Source organism: Struthio camelus, chromosome 1 (assembly GCF_040807025.1).
Source record: "Struthio camelus isolate bStrCam1 chromosome 1, bStrCam1.hap1, whole genome shotgun sequence".
Taxonomy (NCBI): Eukaryota; Metazoa; Chordata; class Aves; order Struthioniformes; family Struthionidae; genus Struthio; species Struthio camelus.
In genome coordinates this window covers 51,855,229-51,874,563 of record NC_090942.1, presented here as the reverse complement: position 1 = coordinate 51,874,563, position 19,335 = coordinate 51,855,229, and the positions used below count along the sequence as shown (strand labels likewise).

Genomic DNA, 19,335 nt, shown 5'->3' with positions numbered 1-19,335 from the left:
ACTGTGATTCACCAGCTCAGTCAATATGTCAAAACTGTGAATTTGTTGGCAACTAGTGTGAACAGGAATTTCCTCTGCTGCTGATTTTGTTTCGGAGGCATTGTAATTTGGAGTTTTTCAGGATTCTGTTAGGTAGGATGTAGGAAAAGTCTGTTATTGTATCTTAATTTTCATTTCTGGTTGTTTGAAACAGACATCTAAATACAGCTTGCAGACATATAGGTTCCTTCTGAATCGAAATGTTCTCTAAGATTAAATTTGTTCTTCCCCTTACCCTTTTTTTTTTTTTTTATAGGGCATTTGATACTCTTGCAAAAGCATTAAATCCAGGAGAGAGTGCAGCATGCCAAAACTCTGAAAGTATTGAAGCCAGCGTACAGCTGATTGGCGGAGAAACAAGCATGAATATCGTTGAAATAGAGGGGCCGCTACTCAGTGATGCACACGTGGCATTCAGGGTACTTAATACTTTTGAACTATTATATACTATTTATGACCATTTTAACTTAGTGATACAAAGTAATTAATTATTTGACTGGGTCTTTTTTGAATTTCGTAGAAGAGTTACCATTTGTTCAAGGGATTGGCATTCATTTCTGATGAATGCATTGCTTTTGTTCAATGATTAACTATTTGCATGAGAAAATTAACAGCCGTCTTCAGAACTTTAGCTGCACTATTTATTTTAGAGTCTTGTAGCTTAAAAACAGTAGGTAATCAGTGCAAAGAGATTTAAGCGGACAAGTGTCTTGCAAAGCAGAGTCACCATCCATGTTCTTACTCATTAATAGACAGATGTAATGTTTTCGGTAAACTGGCTACTGAGGCTCCTAAATGCATTTGTGACAGTTTCTCCTTTGTGTGTATATCCTATTTTAATATGGCTTTACTTGACTTTCGCCATGAGGGAAAATCTGGTTTCTTTATTAGAGGGCCAAATATTTTCTGACTTTATTTCTCATTTCATAAGTCTGTAGAAATTCTTTCATCTTTTTTTTCATCTTCTTGTTGCTTGTGGACAAATCAAAAAGCTTGCTTATCCAAAAGTTTCTTCAGCACCAGTCACTACCTTAAGCTTTGCGCCTCTCATGAGCGCCTGTTTTGATCACTCAAATAAATGTATTTCTAATATCGCTTTTAGCAATTTGAGGTGAAATCCTGCTTTCTTCACATGGATGAAGAAAGCATGTGCAGGAAGAGCCACTAATTTTACTCATATAAGTTCAGAAAGGTCCTTTCTGATGTGTCTTGATTGCTGTTTTAGGACTTGGGCAGTTCTGTGTATAGGTATTTTATCCACATACCAGAACACTCTTGCTGTATTTAATTGTAAAATAATAATTAAAGCTACAAACCAAAGGTCTTTTGTGAAGTAAGATCCCCTCTCTGCTCCCAACTAGTAATTGTGGCGATTCCCCTAATTTTTCAGGCCGTTTATTCTACTCCTCTCAGGCAAGATTTGGAAATATATAGTGCCTTTATGTCTGTATTTTTTAATATATTTATCTATTTATAAATGTAAGAAACTTCATAAATGATCCTAATTTTACAGTAATTCTGCTAAAACTTTTATTCTTTTGCGAATGTCTCAAAATTTGAGTTTTATTGGGGATTTTCCATCTCCAAGTGTCCCATACCTGAATCCTTATCTAAGATAAAGATTCAAATTTATGGCCTTTTCTTCGTTGCTTTGTAATCACATTAAGATATAACAGTGTGGCTAGTATGGAACAAAGGCAGCCATTCGATTTTGTTTGAAGATTATCCCATGTTTATTCTTAAAATAATTTTACCTTTTTTCTCTCTAAAAGAAACTATCAATCCTGGTTTTTCTTATTACATTTTTTACATGAAGAAAGTAAAATAACTGATCTATGCTTTTTCTTTTCTTTCTTTTTTTTTTTTTTTAAAACCAGCTTACCATGCCTTCTCCTATGCCTGAATATCTGAACGTTCACTATATCTGCGAGTCTGCCTCCAGATTGCTTTTCTTGTCCATGCACTGGGCACGTTCCATTCCATCTTTCCAAGCTTTAGGGTAAGTGTTCAGTTTTTGTGATCTCTCGTATTGTGAATACCACTTTCTAATTGGTTATTTTTACTATCTTTTTCAGGGTCATTTTAAAATATAAAAACATTTATTAAAAATGTCTTAATAGATCTTCATCATGAAGGTAAATTTGCTGATTCAAAGTTACTCCCAACTGCAGTCCAAATTTAGTTACTTTGACTGGATTTTGAAGAAAAAAGGACTAGATTCATAAAGATCAAATGTCTGCACAGTGCCACTTTAATAATTTTTCAGTAAATCAGACTTCCTATCATTTATGAATAGCTACATCCTGAACTAAGATGCTTATCAGGCAAGTCACCAAAAAAACCTGATCTCTGAAGCCCCAAATATTGCTGCTGTTGTAGGTGAATTAATAATAATAATTTTGTCTTGACTACACTCTATGGGAGAAATGTTAGCTAGGTTCAGCAAGCCTTCAGAATTGCTTAATTGCCAGGGAATTTCTAAAGACAAATTGTCGCCGTAAGCAGAAAGTAATTTTTATCATTCTCTCTGCAGTTAGCTTAACATCCAGTTTTTCCAGCGGAATTTAGTGTGTCACCTAAAGTTCTACTATGTAGTAGTGCATTGCTGACTGTCATGAGAAAACATTTCCAAACACGATGGGGAAAAGTAATTTATGTTACTTTCAGAAGTCATTTTATGAAGATACATCAAACAAGTAAAGATAGTATATCAGCCGTGACACAAATGGAGTACAAATCCAGTTAGTCTTCACTAGAAATCTCTTCCTGTCCTTCTCTGTTCTCATCTAAAGTGTTTTTCTTGCATTCAATATCAAAATAGTTTACGACTCTGTGGTAGCAAAGAGATTTCCTTTTTAAAGTGAGGGTTCGTCCCCTTTTCCAGAAAGCTTGTCGAAGGCAGGGTGACCCATGATTACCATTTGTATTTACTTAGATGTTTAAGCCAAACGATCGTATGTTGCTTAAGGAAAAATACGGTATGGTGTGTCATTGAAGCCTGTGTTTTGGGGAAAGAAACAATAAAATTCTATAAAATAAAAAGACAGAGGAAAAGGCAGGTAAAAGCATAAACATGGTGTTCGATTTTTAATATAAGGTGTTGCCCTGTAGAATTTTGAAGTAGTTAGCAAATGAGCACAGTGAATTGCATCATTGTTCATTTTAAGAAGTCTTTTGTAACACAGAGACACTGCAAAACAGTGTAAAAAAAAAAAAGATATTTTTGAAAAGTTGCACAGAAAAACTTTCTCTCTGAAAAGACTTATCAGGTGAAATGGAAATACTTATACAAAATCTGCATGATTTTTTGAGTAAGTTACTTCCCAATGTATTTAGGTGTTTGAATAAGAAAATGGAGGAGTAGGCTGTATTAATAGTGTTAATATTCACCTGTGCTAGCATTTCCAGCCCCAATCAAGATCATGGGCAACGGTATATTTAAACACCATTTAACATGAACATACAATTTGCGTTTTGAAAAGCTTAAAATCTTAACAGTGTTTTCAAGTGGAAGTTTTTTTAAAATTAACGCAACTTTTTTAACATGAGCACATTATGTACTATAATTTTAACTTCTAGCAGGATGACTCATTTCATTTTTCAAATGAAAAGAAATTCTTAGTGCTAGTAATTGAGAGGAGTTGATGAGCCAGAGCAAAACCACAATAACAGTTTTGTAAGGAAGACAGATAATTTTATCCAAGTGGTTCCTTCCTCAGGCAATGATTCCTTAGTCTCAGCAAGATAGCTGTCTTTGTCATGCTGATTTAGTTAATGATATCAGGTTATTGCTTAGTTCATCTTCTGCACAAGAATCTGTGTAGGGCAAGAGGGAGTCCTACTGAAACATTCATCAAACTGGTTACGTGTAGTTCTTTGAGGCTGCTTAAGTTTGATCAGCTGGTTCTGGTCTAAGGCTGATCAGCCCAAAAAGCTGTTCTAGATGATACTGTTATCTGCATGAGCACACATCAGCTGAGTAGCCAGTACACCATATTTTCACTGGACTCAGCATAGTCCATTTGACAGGAGATGAAATATGTGTAGGAGCTGAGTGTGAAGTATCACAGCATAACCAAGGATTGGATCACACTGAAAATACTGACCTAGATAAGCTCTCTGTCTCCATCATAGGAGGACTCTATGCTAATCGGTCATTTGGCATATAAATAGTATTACAATAAATTATCAGAAATTTTCTTAAGATTGCACTAACATTCTGGCAAAAATCCATTCTGTCATATTTTTGTAATTGAATACTAGCTTTAATATGCTTTTCTTCTTTGAGAGATCTTTGTTTCTTTTAACTTTCCATTTCTATATTTACTGGCTAAAACTGTAGAACATGGTACCTGAACTGGACTCCTCACTGATAGGTTTTTCTTTTTCAGGTACTGAGCTCCTGTCGAGCTCCATGAGTTAGAGATGCTTGGCATTAATGAACTTTTAGTTACTAATATAGAAGTGCCTGAATATGGATTGATGTACCTAATTCTAGGTTTCAACACGTGGAAAAAAATGCACTGCATATGAAACTTAATTTAAGAACTAATTCGTATGACAGACCAATCCTCATGACTCCTATTTGAACCTTGAAGTCCATATTTCAAACCTGATAGCAAACATGGAAGGGCTACAAGCTTAGGAACTTGATCTCATGTGTTCCATTTCACATGTGCATTCTTATTTTTAAGTTAAAAATTCCACCAATCTGCCATATTTCAAGTAAAAAACAGACCTTTGTGTTGTTATTCTACATCCACAATGCAGGAAGAATGTAAACTTTTTTCATTCTTCCTTGTAAACGCTATCTAAAAATTAGTGGAAATCCTGTTAAAACTAGTATGATGGAATATGCCTTGATAGTTGGCGTTTGGCTTTTTGATAGAGATCTTTTGCCTTTTAGATCATTAAAACAAAAACGATTTCTATATAAGTGTCACTTTAAAACAAGTATTTTAATTCTAGCCTGAAAATAAAAATACTTTTGATGTGGGGCTTCATTTTGGTACTGGTTGCAATGGCTGAATTAGATGAATGTTTCATGAAGTGTTCTTTAAATTAGAAAAACTATATAAATACAAATAGCTGGTCCTATTAAGTGAAATTATTGTATTTTTTAATAGACAGGATAACAGCATATCATTAGTAAAAGCCTGCTGGAATGAACTTTTTACACTTGGTCTTGCACAATGTTCACAAGTGATGAACGTGGCAACTATATTAACTGCATTTGTTAATCACCTTCATGGCAGTTTACAGCAAGGTAAGGTGCATCTTGTCTGTATTCCCAGATCTGCAAAGTAACTTCATAGTTTTTCAGTTTTGAATTGGGTAGAAGTTGATTAAATTTACATTAATAATTGAAAGATAAGTACTCTTTGTAGAGCATAGTGAGTAGTGTTGAGACAAAATAATAATAGAAAATATAATCCACGAGATGGAAATTCTTAGCAATTTTCTGAAAGTCAGCTATACTAATATTTCCTTTCCCTCAAATAAAAAATATATTTATCAGTCTCTTTAACATCAGTTGGTATTTACTACTTTTTAAAATCATGTGTCTACATAGTAGCTCATAGAATTCTGCTGTTAGTGTACATCAGCTCAAAATAGGAATACTTCAACACAGCATCATTTTGAAGAACATAAACGTACTGTGAACACGCTTCCTGTGTACCAAGCGTGCAAAGTAGAGACTGACCTAACTTCTCCTTGCTGTTCATAGCTGTGAGACAAAGCAACCTAATGCTGCCTTCTACATGTACTTTCTTTACATACTGCGCTTCTTCACTTCTGTATACTAGTTCTAGACTACAGTTGGCTAAGTTCAAGTTTAGCTGATCATTGCTATCTGTATTTCGTAGATATTTCATCTTTCTTTCTTTGCATGTGGTGGTCTTGGTTTTTATGATGACTTTGAGGTTTGTCCATCTTTGAAATTTGCCTCTACTGCTTGTAGATGACAGGAATGCCCTATGCTATCTTTGTCTGGCAGTATTGCAGATCTCAGCTCCTTCTTTAAAAAGACTTTAAAGCCAAGGGAAATATTTCCAAGGCCTTTTATTAGAATCTGATGCCATGTTCAAAACTTGTTCTGACATACCTGCCCCAGTCCTGTCTCTGCTGCAACATCCCAGTGAGCAGTTACTGCATTTATGAGGACATTCTGTTTGTAGTTCAGGTTTATATGCAAGTTTAAAAAGGAGAAGACTTGTCTTTTAAGGGCCAGTTCTTAAAAACAGATAATGTCTTTTACAATTGTGAAGGCTTCCTGAGTCTGGTTCCTTGGGCTATGTTCTTCACGGATAGAAGAAAATTGTAAAGAGTATGTACTTTTCACAGTAGATGCCAATGTCAGATGCCTTAATTCACAGAGATCATCAGAATTACCCCAACAAGCAACAACAACACAGGGCATACATTTTTGTCCTCAACTACTGGAGGCAGCCTGGCTACACATTTCGACGTTGTCTATTCATAGGTATCCATTTCTGCTACCTACTTCTGAGATCAAGGAAACTTATTATCAGCTAGATTGTATCTGTGTTTTAGTCTAATCCCAAGTGACTGAACCTTTGATTTCCCACATAGTATTTTCAAGAAGGTTTTTAAGTCATTTAGCAGTCTGCAAGAAAAAAAGCTCATGCTTTGTGCTCCTGGAGGGGCCAAATTCTGGAATTTCGTTGGAGGCATTCTTGATTTCTTAAAATATCTTTCACCAAAATCACCTGTTTAATTGCTGTTTCATCACTGTGGCCGATCAGAGAACTACAAGTCTTCCTTGCAGATCTACACTAAATTTACTTCCTTCCTTACTAATTGTACATCCTGCAAATGCAGATCTTTTGCATGTTTTTCATTCAAATGAAAGAGATGCCAGTTGGCCTGTTCTTTAATTTACTGTATAGTGAAGGAAATACTCTTTTGCAGGGTATTCAAACTGAAGTTCATGGAGTCTTTGAGCTAATCTTCTTTGTGTGCTTGTTAATGCTCACAAGGTTCTCAGCTCTAAAAACTAATCAGTCAAAATTAATGTAATCTTCATCTATTCAAAGCCTAACACATTTTCAGTACGGTAAATACACTTAGAAAAATCTTAGCATTTTCAGGTTACCTAGATTTTTAGGGTTGTTACATGTATGAAAATTCACTGTCTTCAATGCTATGCAAAAACAGGCTGGTAAACTGTAGAAAAACAGCCCACTAAATTATAGATTTTTTTCCTCTTCTTTTATAATGTGGGAACTGAAGAATTCATTCCGAGTCATCATCTTTTTCAGCAATGGCATGATCTTTCACTAAAGTAACCATGAAACTGTACACCAGCCTACCTCACTGATTCTAAGATGTAGGGCACAGATCTACAATAGCAGCCTTTTAGAGCGAGAGAGAGAAAAAAAAAAGGACTGTGATAGTCCTAATCACAGTTCATTCACAATTGCTGTCTAGATTATTCAGACCTACTATATGAGTCTATAGGTGGCTTAGATTTCCTACTGTTTGAACCTAATACAAGTGACGAACGCATTTATTTTTAAAAAATCCAACATTACCACATTTTTGCACGTGTATTGACTTTGAGGTTTTTATATTTTATGTGTGTGTTGACTTAGATAAGCTGCCAACAGACAGAGGAAAACTTGTAATGGAGCATATCTTCAAACTGCAAGAGTTCTGTAACAGTATGGTTAAGCTTTGCCTGGATGGCTATGAATATGCTTACTTGAAAGCAATCGTCCTCTTCAGTCCTGGTATGTAATTATTCTTAATGTAAAACTTCATTCTTTTTCTATGACCACAAGGTCTTCAGTGGTCTAAAGTCTATTTAAAACTCTCTCCTGAAAATTTGCTGTGTTTTCCACAAAGCCATATTTTTAGATGAATTTTTCTTAATGTTCTTTTAAGGGGTGAAGGAAAAAGAGAAAGAATTGGAAACAGATTTTTGGAAAATGGGGAAATAACATCAGATAAGTAGGCTGTGTGGGAACTGAGATTAGCTCACTTGTAATACCTTTGTAAAGGTAAAATCATTGTTTTTCAGAATCAGGATCTGGCTATGCTAAGCACTGTACAAAAACAGTATGATGACAGTCATGAATTATTTATCTGTATGCTATTTTTTGCCAAATAATTTCTGCCTGTTTCATTATAGGCAGCTACCTGTAGGATCCCTGCTTCCTTTGTTGAGGAATCTTGGAAGGTGTGTAAAGAACAAGGCAGAGGATTGTAGAAAGAGGAGGGTTAGTCTTTTAATGAAGAGAGCTGAATGCTGCTTTGGAACTTTTAAATTTTACCCTTGTCTCTGCTGTTGATTTTCCCCCTCTTTCCCCCCTCCCCCTTGGTTACCTTTAATTGTACGTATCCTTTCTGGGGTACTGTTTGAGGACCTGGGGTTGAATTTTCAGAAGTGTTGTTCTTGCACATCCAACTGAAGTGAATTGAAGTTGAGTTTTTTCATGTATGAAACAATCTCTCTGAGCCTTGGTTCCCCACATGTAAAATTACAGTAACATATCACCTCATTTCACCTGGGTATTATGAAAATAAATTAGTTTATAAAGCATTTCTGAATATGGTGGTTGAACACCACAAAAATTCCCTTATATTGTTATTTCTATTTTCTGACCAGTACTTACATAATATATTCTAAACAAAGCATATGGACGTACATTAGACAATAAAGGTAAAATAAAGTAATGATTATTTTTTCCATCTGGGAGAGAAGTCCCCAATGTGGAGGAGGAAGGGTCCTCTGGTTAAAACAGTTAAGGATTGATTACTTAGCCTGTATAACACATATGCCTGGGCAGACTGTAGAAAACTGTAAAAATTTATTTTTTTAATTTCTCCATTATATTCCAGGTCTTAGATTCATTATTGAGAGTTTAGAGATTTAAAATAAAAATAGAAAAACACCTCGAGAGGAAAAGGAAGATATATAAACTTCAAATACTTTTGCATCTCCAGGAATTTTTCATTGTCACATTTAGAAAGTAAATCTTCAGTCACTTCATTTTACATTAGAAAGTTTTAAGAGCATCAACAGCTTGCTTAATCCTTTTTTAGATACTGATGTCCCATAGAAAAGATCAGAGTGAATTTTAGAAAGCTGTCTTAATCTTAGTGACTACCCCCTGTGTCTAGTGTAGGATATTCAAATATCCTAATTTGGTATTCTAATTTGCAGATTTTTTCAATGACAGTGCTATTGTATTTAAAGTTAATCAATATGGGTCATGAAAATTGGAAAATCACAATTTCTTCTAAAACAGTAGGGCTTGTAGAGGCTCGTTCTTTTAGCCAAGAAAATTTCTCTAGGTGGACAGGGAAAGGATGCAAAGTATGACTTGATTTCAGAGGCACTCCGTGTACTCTGTGGTTAAGTCAAGCAGATCATAGTGTGACATCAAAATGATGGAGATCACTCCATTAAAATACCAAATAAAAGTTCTTCAAAGAGAAGAAATATTTCTTAAAGTACTAATTTTTCACAAACTCTGTCCCATGAGAGGAAGGGCTCTGGCAGGAGAGTTCAGCATAAATCTGGTGACCCCAGATATGGAGGAGAAATGGGTATTTGGTTCTTGTCAGTTTTATTAGATTTCAGAAGAACTCTTTTTTTCCAGTCAGTTGCAGCTCATCCTTTCGGAGAGATAATAGCTAAGGCAAGAAAAACTTCTGGAACTGGGATGCTTTCAAAATGTAAATTTCAAGCAGGTTTTCTTACATACAGGTACACACAAACATGCACACAGACGTATATGTAGGGGTGTGTGTGTATGCGTATATACACTATATATGTGTATAAGAATTGTGGGGTTCTTGCTTTGCAGTTTCCCTCATATTTACATTATTCTTTTCATATATGGTAATTTCTCTCTCTCCAAAGAGTATCCCCATCTCCCAGTGAAAGTGGCAGCATCAGCAGAAATCCATGGAATTCATCTAAGCGCATAGCAAAATTTTACCTATCTTCCATTTCCTCTTTTAATATTGCATTAATGGAAGACTTTTAAGGTGAAAGAAATTCTTACGAATAAGCAGTGTAAGTAATGCCAGAACCCTAGAGTAAAGACAAGAAATTCCCAAAAGGTATTCCAGAGAGACTTCCTTTTTATTCTGGACCTCTAAAGGAAAATGAGATCCTGAGTGTTTTTGCTATTGAACATAATCCCTGGGCTCAGTCCTTATGACTGGGAGAATCTTGCATGTTTTTATGTGCTTGCTTTTGCAGTCTGCCAAAGCACAGGAACTATTTCAGTCTTCTGATAAGCAGTAGCCATGATGGGTCTAACTGCAATATTAATTGCATATAATAAAACTAATTGCAATATTAATCCTTATCCTTATCCGCTAAGGACTTTACATTTATCTGGACTTTCACTATTACTTCAGAAGAGCTAGGGGCTTTCTTTAAGGGGGGAGAGGATGTGAATGTTTGCTTGTTTAATTGTAGCTGATCATATTTTCAGTAGACTGACTTTTACTTTAGATGTTCCTTACCTCAAAACAGTCCTTTCATGCCATTCTTGGAGCCCTGAAGGCTACTCCAGAAAAGAAAGGAAATGATGGAAGAATACCTCAAACCCATTCTTCTAGCACCATGTCTATTAGGTTTTATGGCAGAATCTGTTGTCATGTTTGAAGAAGCCAGTCCTGTGAGAAACCAGAAGATATTTTCCCAGAAAGTTAACACTTGCAAAGCAATATTTACCTATTTGCTTAATCTGAAATTAATTTGTCTCCTTCCAGTTACATTTGACAGTACAAAAGGTAGGAGGAAAAAAATCTCAGGAAGAGACTATCAGGTCACGTCACTGAGCTGAATTTTCTTTAGTTCAGGTGCTTTCAGATTACATACCTAATGATGTGTAGCTGCTTTAATGGCAACGTACTGTCTCCTAGCCAATATTCTTGATCCTGTATTAAAAATCTTCTTATCTATGAAAGTCATGAAATGTATACCAGAACCTTGAACAGAAGGGACGTTCTGGCAGTGATTCACAGGCCAAATACTACAATTTCAGGGATTTTAATGCTCCCCTACAGGATGGGGCTGGGCTGCACTTGCAGCAGAGTCCTAAGGCAAGGCTTTAGCGGTCCCTGCTGATTTGTCGTCTCCTGAAGCTGGAGACTGGAAGATTACTGAAAAACTGCTGTGCCAAGCCAGCTGTGTGATAATCACAAGATGGCCTTAGGCAAAGCGATGAGCGCAAAGGAGTACCTAGAAGGCTTTGCATCATCATAAGTGGCTACTAGCAAACCACTAGCGTTCTTCAAACTACTGTTGTGGGAAGTTGACTTCTAGCCATGTTTCTGGCGTAGTTCCAAAAGCAATGCCACGAAGCAACATACATTGCATACCAACAGTAACTCTTCTGTTATATGTTGCTTCTTTGCATATGTTGCTTCTTTGCAACCCTGCTAACCTCTTGTCCTCTGCATTAATTTGAAATCATACTTTCTATCAGGTTTATGGAGATAAGGAATGCCTGAATTACTAGACAGGACAAGATAGTCATGTGTGAAATGGTGATTTCAGGGGAATCGAATGTATCACGTAACTGCTATACTGCTCAGAAAGCTTCCATAGCTGTAGAGCTAAACCAAAAACTCCTGGTTTTGCTGAAGGCCGGCCACATGTTTAGAGAGGAGGATTGATTGTTAGTAGTAATCATCTATGATCCCATCTCAGAAATACAATTTGTGATTTGTCATGATATTATGACAATAATATACTTGCATTAAACCATTTAGACAATAAATTATAAACCATATAAAATGTTCAGAAGTACCAGAGAATAATTTCCAAATGTGACTTGGCACTTGGATTAATACCCTTTCTTTTTAGCAAGATTTAGATTTCAAGTTATTAAATCACCGCTTAAAATTATATTTAGTAGCTTGGAAAATTTTGCACCAGACAGCTGAAAAAGAATGATTTGCTACATATCTTCTGGAGTTGTTAGGCAATAAATGGCTCATAGCCTTTTATTTTGCTTTTTCAACTAATCCTAATTTTATTCTTCACCTCTGATCCAAATGTTATTTGTGCATACAACATGCCAATAAATATGAATGCACTGGAACTATGCTGTTTTACTGCAACACAGAGAACACAGCTGTATGATCAAGACTGATGTAAATATTGCAAGCGCTGCATGCATTTGAACTCATTAGAGTGTCTGATTGTATAATGTCAAAAAGGAGGTAAAGAGGTGTCCTATTAAAACTGTTGGAAGCAGCTACTAAATAATCATTTGAGCATGCTTACAATTAGATAATCTGTTTGGATTTTAGCACATTTTATATAGAACAAGTTTAACAACGTAGAGTGTCTTTCAGATCACCCAGGTCTTGAAAACGTAGTACAGATTGAGAAATTTCAAGAAAAGGCCTACATGGAGTTCCAAGACTACGTAACAAAAGCATATCCGGATGATACTTACAGGTGTGTAAACTTACATGGTTACCTTATTTGATTCTCTTTTCAGAGCATCTGTGACCTTGATTTGTGCAATATTTCTTGTAATAAATATGTAAATTGGGTTAAGAAATTACATTTAGTGAACTTAAATATTATGTATGTACTCATTCATTGTTACTTTCCAAAATGAAGGCCTGAGTGTATTTTACATTAAAAAAGGAAATATTTTAAATGTTTTCACTGCGAATTGCATCCTCTTGGGATATTTGATCATTTGTCTAATTCCAAACATATTATAAAATCCATGTACATTGAATTGCACATTCACATTTTTGTTTGCACTGTCAAAGATATGACTGGCATCGATTATATAATCTATTGGCTTACTTATCTATGCCTTTCATGAACTGTGTATATTGAATTTTGACTAGTGTTGTCCCTTGTTAATTTTTTCTGTTCTCTTACTGATAACGTAACTGTGAATCGCATCAAAATATGTGATTGCATAACACTTTTTACCAAATTTTTTTTTCAGACTGTCTAGACTTCTTCTCCGATTGCCAGCTCTTAGACTGATGAGTGCTGCTATTACCGAAGAGCTGTTCTTTGCAGGACTAATTGGAAATGTTCAGATTGATAGCATCATCCCATATATTCTGCGAATGGAGACAGCAGACTACAACTCTCAAATAATTGGTCATGCTGTATAAAAGTAGAAATCAAGGATTCTGTACCATGGCAGTCATGGTGATGTAAATGCATACCCTGTCTCCAAGAGATGGCAATAAGCCTTCCAAGCACCTTTCACAAGAAGGCTAAAATTCCTCCTTTCCAGTACACTTGGGAAATGCAGTGGAGTGTCTTAAAGAATATAGGATCACTTCCTATTTTTCAGCTGATCTTCAAGGACTTGTAAATTAACTTGGTATCTGAAGAAAATCAAGAATTGTCCATCCTATTTTTGTAGATAGGTGAACTTGGAATATTTGTTTATGAAGTCCAGGCTTGTGAAGAAACTGAAGAAGCTTTGACTGAACTAAGGTATCACAACTTAGTTTGATGTTTTAGATAAATAAATTAACTTTCCTCTCTGAGTTGTGTTTTCAGTGTTTTGCTGCTAGTTCTTTCTCACTGATTGAATGGAACATACATGACCAGATGTCCGGAACAGGCCAGTGTTTCTGTGGAAACAAGACCGTTATAATCAAGCTTAGTTGTTCTGTTGTTTTTTTGAAGAGAGATTCCTTTTTTTTTTTTTTTTTTTGGCTGAACGAAACAGTGAATACCATTTCAAGTGCAGAGAAACTGGAGAGAAAGGTCACATTTTTAAAACGTTCTCTTTCAAAAGTGAAACTGCAAAGGGTCAGTACTACTTGTTTTGTGGATGCAAAGGAATACTGTGTTGTAGTGTTATGTGTTGGTAGACCTATGGAAAACTAACAGAGTAGTGTGTGCTGCAAGTATTCAAAGAGAGCAGCCTCCTATTTTTTGGGGGTCTCAGAAGTTAAAGCTTGTTCGCGCTAAACCCTCCCTCCTTCATACTCGGTGCGCAGAGACAGAGACATTCCAGGTGCCTCTAACTGTCTTCTAACCACCTCTATAAGAAACAAAGCCTGGTGTTTTGGAGTTCTGTGTGTCTGTTCACATCTTTATGCTTGCAATAGGATTCGGGGAATGGTTCATTATTGTTAGCCTTGGGCTATGTAGTTTTCTTTTCCAACCAGTCTCGTATGATTTTTTTTTTTTATTTGAATTTGTGGAATCCCCTCTCCCTCCTTATCTTCATGGTCTCCCCTGCTTTTCCTTTCCTTATCAGGAATGGGTCTAAACAGTTGGTGTACCTTGCCTGAATCGTACTCCACAGCTCTATCTAAGGGTAGGTTCAAACTTTTTTCTGTCTTGTGATGCACCTCACTGCCAAGTAACACTGATGCGGGCTCACAGTTCTTTGGACCACTGTCACTACTAACTGCTGGGTCAAGAGAAGAGTAGTCTCTTCTCTTTCTTAGGCTATGTTAACTCGAGCACAAGAAGCTTGGTCTTACGTTTCACATCAGACTGTTTCCATTTAGGTGTTTGAACCATGTTCCTGCTGCTTTGATGTCTGTCATCTCTGTAGGACAGCAGGAGATCTAAACCTCAATGGCTGACTTTTTCCACTCCCACACCTTTCACTGTTCTTTTTCCCGGAGAATCCTTTGGGCTTCCTCTGGGGTTTTTGCCAGATCACCCAAATCAGGAAATTAACCCATCCATATTTTTCTTTTCAAATCCTTGATTTCCAGGCCTGAGACTTCCCTTCAAAGGTTGGGTCGTGAGAGAATATAGAAAATATTGTCTTCTTATTTGCATAGGACAGAGACTTTCAGACATCCTTTGATCTAGTTATCTTGACAGGTGAGAAATCAAACAGGAAATCGCCAAAATAGATAACAGATTGTATCATCTCTGTTTTGAAAACAATACAATTAAGTTACCATCAGTAATCAGAATATATCCTTAATAGTTCTCTGACTACATTTGGGACTTGGTTCAGTAATAGCTATTTTTTTCTTATCTTTGCAAACTGGACAGTTGGAGCTTCATTCATCTAGTGAGCTTGATTTGACAAGTTCAAGAAATCTTCAACCAAAGAACAAAACAGTCTCCCCTAGCCACTTTTTCTGACGATATGCGCCTAGGGAGCGCCTAGTTATCTCAGAGATTCCAGTTACTTGTGCGTTGTCCATATGTGTGTTAACTGCATACCCATCTCCCTTGATTTGTTGGGATGTTATACCCTCTACACTTGTTGTCAAGTGCAAGAAAAGAGAAAGATGTGGGTATATTCCTGCAGTGTTCTGAGGGCCAAAAAACCCATTTCTGATCTTGAATACCTCTGATGTTTGGACATCTGTAGAGCCAATGTGCTTTTAAGCAACACGTTTCAAAGAGCTCCGGCTACGGGTAAGTAACCTTTTTTTCCAAAATTTTCTTAAAATTTCCATAATAATAAACTTTCATTATTCAGTTCAGTGCTGGTTTAAGGTGGGATGCGGGCTGCCCTATGCTGCCTGGCAAGTAATCTGTCTTGTCTTCATGATGATCCCATAGTGCAGGTTGTTGCTTCTACGTTATTCGCTTTGCTCATCAAGGTTTTCCATTAATCATTTTGAGTTCTTAAACTATAAATTTCATGCTTTTGAAAAGGAACGAGGCATAAGGTGGGTTTTCTCAGGAATGGGAACGTAAATTAATACAGGGATGAATATGCATGTTTCCGTTTCTGGCTTTTTAAAGGTAACTGCTGCTCAATTAAATGACCATATTAAATTACCTTCAGCTCAGGCGCTTAGTGTTTCTAACAGCCATTTGTTCTAATGACATGCTCTCACACTACCACCTCTGTGATTTACTGTCATTTTTTTCTTATGAATAAATATTCTTTGCTACTGAATGAACGTCTGGCTAATATTACTCTTTTTTCATGCTGTTCAGTGACGTTAATGATCTGTTAACAGAAATGTAAATATTGACACTCACTCCACCACGGACGTTAAACCATTTCAATATTTTTGTGACTTTTCCCTTTCACCCTTAATTTATTTTTCAGCTTTTTGATCTTCAACACTCTTGCAGTTTTCACACCCAATCAGGACTTAACCAAATTGATGCATTTAGTAGCTGATAAATAGTAGTCTCCTTACCAATGAAAGGACAAGTTTATTTTCAACAGCTTTAAATTTTTCAATCTTAAGAGGAATAAAAGTGATTTTTAGTATAAACTGCATGAATGGAAAAATGAGTAATTTTATACCTTTTAGAATCTTATCATTAAAGATGGGAGCAATGTTATACATAATGAACTGACTAGTTCAAAACATTTTTCTTAAAACTGTGTGTTGTAAATTTATAATACATGTGACCAGGTTGCTTGCTTCATACTGGTAAAGTTCCTTGGAAAAAACAGTTGTATTTGAAAGTTTTTCGAAAGTACTTTCATTGCAATACCATCAGCAGTCACAAACTTACCCTGCCAATACATTTCTTCTGTCTGTGCTCTTCAGCGTCAGTGAAAGTCAGTCAGTCATTGGTCTGCTCATTTTGTTTGGCTTCTAGTTTGCTTAGTAGATCACTTTTAATGTAAGCAATGGAATATCACTGTAATTGTCTTGCTGTTGTATAAAAGTCGCTGTAAATGTCTTGAAACCTGACTAAAATTGTAAATTCTATTTTGGCTGTATTTTTTAAAATAAATTGTAACTTTCTATTACAGAAAACAATTGTAATAACCTATTAGTTTGGTAGTGTTTTATATGAAATGACATATAGACCGAAAACAGTGTATATGATTACAAAGAGCGTGTGGATATTTCACACTTCTATTACACACTGTAGTATTGTCGATTATATTGAGACTCTGGGATTTGTGATAGTTGCAGTGTTTTGCTGTCTTGTACCCTTTGTTGCTATTAACCTTTTGGTTTTGTGCATACTACTTTCTGGCCTATGAATTTGCATATTTGAAAGTTTAATAGTTTATTACCAGCATTTTTGGCTTTTAAAACGCTATGTAGAAATGTACTACACTGAACTCTGGTCACAGACCTTCATATAATATAATGCAACAATCTGTCATTATTCAATTCATTATGGATCAGTTTTAAGTTGGAAGTGAGTGTATGGTTGGACACTTTTTCTTTAGAAAAAAATACAGGCTTCATCTGTTTAGGTGTAATTATAATCATGTCTGTTTTAAACTTTACTAGATAAATAATGAATTTATCCATGATTATTACTGTGAGGCTTACCACAAGATTCAGTCCATTCCAGAATTTGACACTCTCAATGATGATTTTTAAAGCGTGCTTTTTTTTTTTTTAGTGTTTGTCTTCTAATTATAAATGAATGTGATGTTTGCATGAATGTGCAGGTGACCTAAAACAGAATCCAAAATGAGAAGTGAGCCACCATTCTTTCCACGTTTCAAATCTGAAATAGATTTATCATGAAGTAAGTAAATGGCAAGTGGGAAGCAACCCACTGATGCACTGCAGATAAAAGATGCAGTGGCAAAAGATAAAATTTGGGTAGCAAATGCAATGAGTTGACTAATTATGAGAGCTGGAAATAAACAATTAGACTCCCTTCTCCACCAGAATTAACTCCAGGCTCTCTCTTGGCTCTTTTTTGAAAACTCATCTTTCTCAGTACTTATGCAGAGCCCTGGTACCCCAGTCAGGCTGCTAATCAAGTACTCTCTCTTTCTCATAGCGTTTTCTTTTTCACAGCCTTCTGTTCACCTCTGAAGGGAAGAGCTCTCTAGAAAAAGTGCTCTTCTGGTGAACAGTAAAAAGTTGTCCGTAAACTGTTATTTCCCCGCAGCATCTCCTTTTTTCTTTCTACTCAAGAAACATTCCTAACACCCAGTTCTCTGTTTCTTTCTCAGACCTCCCTGTCAAATAACCCCAAAGAACATTTGTACTTCATCATATGTCATCCTTCAGTTTTCCTCAGATGCATACAAAGTCGTGTGTGAATACATGCCTCTGAACAGCCCTGTTTAGCCACCTCAGTCTTCCTGTACCCTCTGAGCTCTCAAGCATAAAGTCCAACCCTTGCTCTGATTCATACACTAATACATAATACAATTTTCTACTACATTAATATGAAGCAAGGGTTCTGCACTTTAGCTTGAGTGTGGGGAGTGTGGGAACTGAGTGTGTCCTCTGAGTCCTGGTGTTGGAACTGAAAGTCATTTGGACCACCAGACTCTTGACTGCATTTGAGTACCAGAATGTCTCAACATTTCAAGGTTTTTGCAGTTGTTACTGACTGAGCCAACGGATTTTCTGGTTATTTTTTTAGTAATTGGATCTTGTAGTTAGGCTTGCTCAAATATATTTTCAAGTTAACTGGGCTTGGATTAGGGGAAGCTGGGTGGTGGTGTTAATGAGGGGAGTGGAATATCTTGTGGCTTTTGTGCTGTGGTGGGGAAAAAGGGGAGAGAACAGAAGTGATGTTCTGGGGACCTTTTTAACTAACCTTCTGTGGTGGAGTTGCCTGTGATTGCAGAGAAACTGGATTGACCTGCTCCCCAATGGGTTCTTCTGAATTAATATAGCACATTCATCTGTTTAAGTACATATACATACCTAGGTACACATACACGCAGCAGAACTATTCAGTGGACATCCAGAGAAACAAAGTGCCATGCCTTGAAGCGCCTGTCTGTATTAGCTTCCTAAAGAAGCAAGCTGATTGGCAAGGGACTTGTAAGCAGCTGACTCTGCGGTTTTGGTCCTGCAGATTGCTAGTGCTCTGCAAACCTGGAGTCTAATGTCTGAATTCAGAGTTGCTAAGCAGCTGTTCGTTGCTGACATGGAGGATGCTCTGGTCCTAGTGATGTGTCTAAGCTCCTCAGGAGCTTATTCAGGAGCGTACTGAATAGCTGCACATTTTAGTTAACAGAGGAGACAGGTAAGCAATGACTATAAAATGAGGGTTTTTTCACACTGTACCCAGTGGAATTCTACCCCTGGGAAGTGAAAGATGAACGCAGAGTTACTGCTTGGGGTATAACCTGAATAATTCTCAAGTAGTGACATGCATTTTCTAAAAATGGCAGTAACGTTATCATTTTGAGGCTTTTGGGTGTTTTACTATTGTCACTGAGGTATATACATGTTTGAATGTGTTCTGAAAGTTATAAAATACATATATTTATAAGTTCTGTAGTCACATTACACTTTAATTTCAGTTTATGAATTAACCTTTTGATCTTTCAGAGTGGTCGAAACCAAGTGACAAAAACTTTTTCGATTGCTTCTGGGAAATAATGTGAATTATAGGACTGGCTAAAAATCTACTGGTGAAAACATTAGAGA

At 36.3% G+C, this 19,335-nt stretch overlaps 1 protein-coding gene and 1 long non-coding RNA gene across 9 annotated transcripts in view; one reads left to right on the top strand and one right to left on the bottom strand.

Annotated features, from left to right (window-relative positions):
* The window catches only part of NR2C1 (nuclear receptor subfamily 2 group C member 1), a 55,923-nt gene extending 42,360 nt beyond the window's left edge, over positions 1-13,563 (top strand). For all 7 annotated transcript variants that reach the window (XM_068937846.1, XM_068937854.1, XM_068937822.1 and 4 more), the window contains 6 exons: positions 296-458; positions 1,917-2,038; positions 5,166-5,305; positions 7,656-7,793; positions 12,388-12,493; positions 13,005-13,563. In XM_068937846.1, coding sequence (XP_068793947.1) covers positions 296-458; positions 1,917-2,038; positions 5,166-5,305; positions 7,656-7,793; positions 12,388-12,493; positions 13,005-13,179 — 844 coding nt within the window. In that variant the 3' untranslated portion in view covers positions 13,180-13,563. The remainder of the gene's footprint in view (positions 1-295; positions 459-1,916; positions 2,039-5,165; positions 5,306-7,655; positions 7,794-12,387; positions 12,494-13,004) is intronic.
* Positions 1-19,335, bottom strand: part of LOC104143823 (uncharacterized) — a 34,134-nt gene that overhangs the window by 12,534 nt on the left and 2,265 nt on the right. The window contains exons 2-5 of one of the 2 annotated variants that reach the window (XR_011140152.1): positions 17,260-17,386; positions 16,481-16,583; positions 10,546-10,698; positions 8,389-8,570 (exon numbers count right to left, since the gene is read on the bottom strand). This is a non-coding gene — a long non-coding RNA (uncharacterized lncRNA). The remainder of the gene's footprint in view (positions 1-8,388; positions 8,571-10,545; positions 10,699-16,480; positions 16,584-17,259; positions 17,387-19,335) is intronic. The other variant, XR_011140151.1, reaches the window with a different exon arrangement.